This window comes from Saimiri boliviensis, chromosome X, assembly GCF_048565385.1.
Source record: "Saimiri boliviensis isolate mSaiBol1 chromosome X, mSaiBol1.pri, whole genome shotgun sequence".
In the NCBI taxonomy this organism is placed as follows: domain Eukaryota; kingdom Metazoa; phylum Chordata; class Mammalia; order Primates; family Cebidae; genus Saimiri; species Saimiri boliviensis.
This window is the reverse complement of record NC_133470.1, coordinates 89,884,644-89,892,770: the sequence shown is the minus strand read 5'-3', so window position 1 is coordinate 89,892,770 and position 8,127 is coordinate 89,884,644. Positions and strand designations below refer to the sequence as shown.

The window sequence follows — 8,127 nt, the reverse complement described above, 5'->3', positions numbered from 1 at the left end:
TCTCATTTCAAAGGTCCGGCACGGATCTTGGGAAACTGTAGCTATTGATGCCCTGCACATGTTCTGACGCAGATCCTGGTTTGAGAACCACTGATCTGTAATACGCAATAGCCATAGTATGCCTTGCTCTAGCATGTGTTTTATTTGAAGGGAAATAAGTTAAAACATTTTTGTATGAAAACAAACAGATGAATTATGGAACTGAATTCTAATTTTGCATTAGTTTCTGAAATAAAATAAGAGCTTTAGACATTTGATACACTTAAGGGCTCACTTGGGAGAGTATTCCCAGACTCTGTGGAGGTAGAGTTTATGATTCACTGCTATTAAAGTGTTTTGGTGGAAAGGTTATTTTAAAGCGCCAAGGGAATTGTATCAGTCAGAGTTCAGTGCTTATAAAATCGTTGGAAATGTTAGAAGATTGGTGGTCAGGAAACACACCACCATAACTGTGACTTAGAGGCTAAGAAGCTACCACTCAACAACTTCTGCTACCACTGCTGCTACCTCCGCTACTTCTCCCCCACAGTGCTCAAAGCTGACTAGTAAACTTGACCAGCAGTGGCCAAAGCAGGAGGAAGATGGCTTTTTCTTCCCTCCCACATTCCAAATCTTGCGCAAGTGCATCTCATTGGACAAGTGGAATTCACATCCAGAATTTTAGTTGCAAGAGAGGCTGGGAAATAGTTTTGGTTTTCTTACCCCTGTAAAACAAAAAGGTGCATGAAAGGGTACTGAGGATGCTGAGGGTCAAACGATGTTGTCAAGCACAATCATGAATCAAAAGTGCTAAACAGTTTGATGTAATTCGCTACGGAGGACACTGAGATTCACAAAGCATGGAGATAATGCCATCTCCTTGTTCAGCTGAGTGAAATACTCTTTCCATACAGCTTAAAATGCAAATTTACATTTTATCCCTTGTGTAGAAGTTATTCTTAAAAGATGACATTTAATATTGGCAGCGACATTACAGGCAAATTCCTTCAACTGAGTTTATGAATCACATTTTTTTCTAAATTAATAAATTGCTTATGAAAAATAGTTTCTTTCAGTGTGTATGCAACTGAATCTGAATTATATGTGAAATGCTATCCCATTCATTTTGCTTAGGTTGTGCGTGTATGTGTGTGTGCATATGGACACTTTCTGGAGGGCTTTATTAAGCTAGGACATAAACTGTTATTTCCCTGATTGTCCACACACAGGTCATTCAAGGCTTACATTAGCCTGCCAATGATTCTGTTGGCCTGGAGTCGGAAGGGTTGCTTCTCTGAGGGAATCACAGTAATAGATACTTATTGAGTATCTGTTCCCTGCCTAACATTTTGCTAAATGCTTTACATGTAGTGTTTCTCTTATCCTTATGACAATTATTTGATGTATATATTACTATTCCTATTTTGTAGATGAGGAAATATGCACAAAGAGGTTAAATATCTTTCTGAGTTGACAGAGCTTATAAGTGTTATAACCAGAATTCGAGTGCAGGTATTTGATGCCAAAGGTTCCACTAACTTAGTTGTCATTGAAGAGAACCTCAGAAGATTACTTGTGGAACTGCTGAATCCTCTTTTCCACTTTACTTTTATCACTTTAGCCCCTGTATTTTGGTTAAATGTATGACCATACTTAGGAGGGTAGCTGAGTTTAAGAGGGGAAGAGACAATTTTTAGCACAAGCTGAGATACCCACAAATGCAGGCAGAAGAAAAACTATGGTCATTGAATCAACTGTTCCAGAGCAGATATAAGACAAAAACCCTCTCATCTTCCCTCCTTTCGATGCTATTCAGCAGTATTAAATTGTGGAGTGGGATTATTGTATGTAATGTACATTTCTACAATGCTTTGAGTTTAGATAGTGAAAATATAACAATGTGGGAGAAAAAAACGTGTGTTTGTCCGCTGTCTTGTGTGAACTAGTTCTGAGTTACATAGGAAACTTCTCACAGAAGGGACTGAATTATGGGAATTTTTTTGCCTGTAACTGGACTGATGGCAACAGAATTGAAATGATTTCTCTTCATTCTTTAATGTATTACTCCCAGTTGTATCATTCCAGTTTTAAGTGTGGGCCTGTATCATAAACAGTGAAAGCAAATGGGAAGGGAACACTTTCCATCCAGTATAAAATTACCAACTCAACAATAAACTAAGCAGAGTTGCCCTTATCCCACAGGCATTTGGCACAGTGCTTATCAAACAAGGCACCATCAGTATTTTGGCAGGGACTGTTTTTCTTTGTGCAGGGCTGTCTTAGGGAAATTGTTTAGGGTCTCTGACTTTAGGGCACTAAGTGTCAATAGCCTAACTCCATCTTCTGGAGAAGCAGGATAGGTTAGGTGAGGGCTCTGCCTCATCCGTGCATGACTGAATAGGGAATGCTGCTTCCCTGTGGGCATTTTTTCAGGAAACCTGCCTGAAACACAGACAAGTAATTTGCTCAAAGTGGGATAACCAGATGAAAATACAGGATACTTGGTTAGGTTTAAATTTCAGATAAACAATGAGGAGTTGTTTTGTATATGTCCCTACTGGGTCTCCTGGATTTTTATTTGCTAAATCTGACAAGTAATCAGGCAACCTTAGCCCAAAGTCAGCTGGCAGATCCACGACTCAATAAATGGTGGATCCATGACTTGAAGCCAGGTCTGTTTGGTCTGATGTCAGACCCTGCGTACTTTCTACTGTTCTGAACTGGTTTCTACGGTTCTGTACTGCTTTCTACACTTGACAACTTTCATGTACAAAAACAATGCCCTGGAAAACAGAAAGATAAAGCATAATCCATGCCTTCAAATGATCTGGCTTTTCCAAGACAAGAAAAGATAATTTGGGAAGAACTGTGTATTAACACTATCTTCTTGAGGGCCTACTATATGATGAAAGCTGGATCAATTTATATTCTAGGGGAATTTTAAGTTTAAACAAGGAAATTATGTTATGCCTTCCTCTGAAAAGTCTTGTTGAAACGTTCAGGTTGTTTTATAGGGTGATGTATCTGTAAAGGAAGCACCATGAGAGGGTCTCCCTTGCTGTAATTTCCTAGTCTTACTTCTCCTTTTGTTTAAGAGGTGGCTGTTTAGGAGGCTCAACCAAGGTCATAGCATAAGTTAATTAATGGCTTTCATATATTGAACATGGTGGCCCTAAAGATAAGAATACAGCTGAGATCCTAGTAGGTTTCTTGAGCTAATGAAGTCTTTACTAAAAATTCTCAGGACTCTCAAAACTGAAAAAGCACCTTTAAACATTAACACACTTATCTTCCTGTTTGCCTTTATTAATGAGACTGTATATATAAAAGTGGTTTGCAAACTGGAAAATATATTTAATTGAAATAACAGTGAAATACTGTTTTGCAATCTGTGTTTTAAACATGAATAAACAGACATCAGAAAGCTTAGATTTACAGATGAGTAGACAAATATGTAGACGGTATCATCCTGCATGTATATTTTTGCAACTTACTTTATTTACCCAACAGTGTTTTTGAGACTTATTTGTGTTGATACACTTAGGTCTAGCCAATTTACTTTAACTTCTCTATGGTATTCTATGATATGAATAAACCAATTCCTCCACTGATGGACGATTAGATTGTATTCATTATCCATTTTGCTATTGCAAATCATACAACAATGAATAGTACTTAATGCACATGTGTATTCTTGTGAACATGTGTGAAAGTTTTCCTAGGATCGATACTTAGAAGTGATCAGTTTGATACTGGCTATGCAAATTAAAAATTACCCTGTATGATATTGTATATTATTTATGAAACACACATAGAGAGAAAAGAATAAGAATATTCACTGAGGCCAGGTGCAGTGGCTCACTCCTGTAATCCTAACACTTTTGGAGCTCAGGAGTTCGAGACCAGCCTGGACAAAATGGCAAAACCTCACTCCTACAAAAAGTACAAAAATTAGCTAGACATTGTGGCAGGTACCTGTAGTCCCAGCTACTTGGGAGGCTGAGGTAGGCGGATCTCTTGAGCCCAAGGGGTCAAGGCTACAATAGGCCATGATTGCACCACTTCACTCCAGCCTAGGTGACACGGTAAGACCCTATCTCAAAAAAGTAAAACCTAAAAATATCATTATTGAAATCGTACACAGGCACTTCATCAGAGTGGTTATTCTAAGGAGGGAAAGGCAGGAAAATGATGGGAGGGGTTTGGAGTCAAGCTCTAATATTTTATTTCTATTTCATTTTTCTTTATTTTTTTCAAACAGATATTCCCCTTTATTTATTTTATTCATCCTTCTCCCTCTAACCTCCTCTTCCTGGACTCTGCAACCAACAATCTAGTGTTTGTCTTCATAAGATATACTTTTTTAGTTCCCACATATGAGTGAGAAAATGAAGTATTTGTCTTTCTGTGCCTGGTTTATTTCACTTAAAATGACCTCCAGTTCCATTCATGTTGCTACGAATAACAGGATTTCATTCTTTTTTAAATAACTAAATAGTATTCCATTGTGTATAGATACCACATTTTCTTTATCCACTCATCCACTGATGGACACTAAAGTTGATTCCATATCTTTGCTATTGTGAGTAGTGCTATAATGAAGATGGAGCTTAAAAATCTCTTTGATATACTAACTTCATTTGTTTGTGATATATAACCAGCAGTGGGATTGCTGGACCATGTGAAAGTTCTGTTTTTCAGGTTTCTTCTTGAGGAATGTCCATACTGTTTTCCATAGTGGTGTACTAATCTACATTTCCACCAAAAGCATTTGAGGATTTCCCCTTTCTTTACATCCTTGCCAGCATCTGTTATTGCTTGTCTTTGTAATAAAAGCCGTTTTAACTGGGCTGAGATAATATCTCATTATGGTTTTGATTTGCATTACTCTGATGATTAGTGATGTTGAGAATTTTTTATATACCTGTTTGCTATTTGTATATCATCTTTTCTTTAATGTCTATTCAGATATTTTGCCCATTTTTTAATCATATTATTTGTTTCTCTGCTATTGAGTTGAGTTCCTCATATATTTTGGTTATTAATCCCTTGCCAAATGGATAGTTTGCAAATATTTTCTCCCATTCAGTGGACTATCTCTTCACTTTGTTTATTGTTTCCTTTGTTATGCAGAAGCCTTTTAGCTGAATGTGATCCCATTTGCCTATTTTAACTTCTGTTGCCTGTGCTTTTGACATCTTACACCAAAATGTTTGCCCAGCCCAATGTCCAGGAGTGTTTTCCCAATGTTTCTTTCTAGTGGTTTCACAGTGTGAGGTCTTATATTTGAGTCTTTAATACATTTTGAATTGATGTTTGTGTATGGTGAGAGATAGAGGTCTACTTTTATTCTTCTACATATGGTTATTCAAATTAACACCATTTATTGAAGACACTGTCCTTTCTTCATTGTATGTTCTTGGCACCTTTATAGAAAATGGTTTGGGACTGCGGCCCAGTGCGAGGCAGAGGTCAGCGGCACGGCGAGCCAGCGAGAGGCGCCTGCGCGATGTCCGGGCCCCTGAGCCCGCGGCGCTGAGCCAGCCGGGACGGACATGCGCGGGAGGGCGCCGCGGGGCAGCCGCCGCTCCTCCGGGGGAATGAAAGCTACTGGTTGATTTTTAAATGCCTGGGCCTCACCGGTTTGGAGATGTCCCAGAATAAGGCACAATGTCAACAGCAGGAATTGCTGCTCAGGAGATCAGAGTCCCATTAAAAACTGGATTTCTGCATAATGGCCGAGCCATGGGGAATATGAGGAAGACTTGCTGGAGCAGTCGCAGTGAGTTTACAAACAACTTTTTAAATATTGATCCCATAACCATGGCCTATGATCTGAACCCTTCTGCTCAGGAGCGCCTAATACCATTTGGGCACGCTTCCAGATCTGCTCCGATGAATGGCCACTGCTTTGCAGAAAACGGTCCATCTCAAAAGACCAGCTTGCCCCCTCTTCTTATTCCCCCAAGTGAAAACTTTGGACTACATGAAGAGGATCAAGTTGTATGTGGTTTTAAGAAACTCACAGTGAATGGGGTTTGTGTTTCCACTCCTCCACTGACACCCATCAAAAACTCCTCTTCCCTTTTCCCCTGTGCCCCGCTTTGTGAACGGGGTTCTTCCACCGTTGCCAATCTCCGAATCCCTCTCTCTGGATGACACGGACTGCGAGGTGGAATTCCTAACTAGCTCAGATACAGACTTCCTTTTAGAAGACTCTACACTTTCTGATTTCAAATATGATGTTCCTGGCAGGCGAAGCTTCCGTGGGTGTGGACAAATTAACTATGCATATTTTGATACCCCAGCTATTTCTGCAGCAGACCTCAGCTACATGTCTGACCAAAATGGAGGTGTGCCAGATCTGAATCCTCCTCCACCTCAGACCCACCGAATATTAAGAAGGTCTCATTCGGGACCAGCTGGCTCCTTTAACAAGCCAGCCATAAGGATATCCAGCTGTTGCATACACAGAGCTTCTCCTAACTCCGATGAAGACAAACCTGAGGTTCCCCCCAGAGTTCCCATACCTCCTAGGCCGGTAAAGCCAGACTATAGAAGATGGTCAGCAGAAGTTACTTCGAGCACCTATAGTGATGAAGACAGGCTTCCCAAAGTACCGCCAAGAGAACCTTTGTCACCAAGTAACTCGCGCACACCGAGTCCCAAAAGCCTCCCATCTTACCTCAATGGGGTCATGCCCCCAACACAGAGCTTTGCCCCTGATCCCAAGTATGTCAGCAGCAAAGCCCTGCAGAGACAGAACAGCGAAGGATCTGCCAATAAGGTTCCTTGCATTCTGCCCATTATTGAGAATGGGAAGAAGGTTAGTTCAACACATTATTACCTACTACCTGAGCGGCCACCATACCTGGACAAATATGAAAAATTTTTTAGGGAAGCAGAAGAAACAAATGCAGGTGCCCAAATCCAGCCATTACCTGCTGACTGCAGTATAGCTTCAGCCACAGAGAAGCCAGACTCAAAAACAAAAATGGATCTGGGGGGCCACGTGAAGCGTAAACATTTCTCCTATGTGGTTTCTCCTTAGACCTTGGGGTCATGGTTCAGCAGAGGTTACATAGGAGCAAATGGTTCTCAGTTTTCTATTTTGATTGAAGTTCACAGAAAAATCCCTTAAATTGCAAAATAGTTGAACTCTGTCTTAATGTGGAAGGTTTAGAGCAGTTGTGAGATGCTATTATGCTGAGAAACCCTGATTTTGTTAGCATTGGAAAAATTCTTTCAAGTCTATAATTTAAAGATGTGATGGTGGGGAGGGGAGGATGGGAAAGCTTTTTATATATGCATACGTGACATACCTATATATAAACTCGCAGTATAACCATAGACCATAGCTGCAGGTTAACCCATCAGTTACTATCTTAGAGTAATATACATTCAGAATAGTAAACTCAAGGGGGAGAAAGGAGTCCTGATAGACTGAATATTGAGCAAATGGAAGACAATACAGTATTGTTTAGATCAGAATCATTAAAAAAAATTTTGTTTAATAAGTTTGAAGATTTCTGGCTTTTAGGCCTGTTCTATTTTGTTTCATTTATTTTTGCAGGCAGTCTTTTCCATGGAGGGCAGGGTATCCATTCTTTACCGTGGGTGTACCTACCTAGGTGAAAAATAACCCCAAGGCCTCGTACTTCCAGGTTTCATGTTGCATCTTGTTGAGGGAGGGAGAGCAGCTTACTTGGCAACCATATTGTCACCTGTACATGTCATACATCTTGAAAAATAAAACGATAATAGAACTAAAAAAAAAAAAAAAAAAAAAAGAAAATGGTTTGGCTATAAATGCATAGATTTATATCTGGGTTCTTAATCTGTTCTGTTGGTTTTTATGTCTGTTTTTCTGGCAGTACCATGCTGCTTTGGCTACTATAGCTTTGTATTGTATTTTCAAGTCAGGTAGTATGATGTTTCCAGCTCTGCTCTTTTTGGTCAGGAATGTTTTGCCTACTTGGGGTCTTTTATAGTTCCATATGCATTTTAGAATTGTTTTCTCTCTGTCTGTGAAAAATGTCCTAGTATTTTGGTGAGGATTGCATTGTATCTGTAACTTGCTTTGGGTAGTGTATTAGTCTGTTCTCATGCTACTAATAAAGACATACCCCAGACTGGGTAATTTATAAC

The 8,127-nt window shown here is 39.7% G+C and overlaps 1 protein-coding gene across 1 annotated transcript; it reads left to right on the top strand.

Moving 5' to 3' along the window:
- Positions 1-5,456: 5,456 nt before the first annotated feature.
- LOC101029099 (ERBB receptor feedback inhibitor 1) lies at positions 5,457-7,768 on the top strand. Its single transcript, XM_003939085.4, is given in 2 exon segments — positions 5,457-6,095; positions 6,097-7,768. Coding segments are annotated over 2 exon segments (1,380 nt in total). The 5' UTR covers positions 5,457-5,649; the 3' UTR covers positions 7,031-7,768.
- Positions 7,769-8,127: the final 359 nt, after the last annotated feature.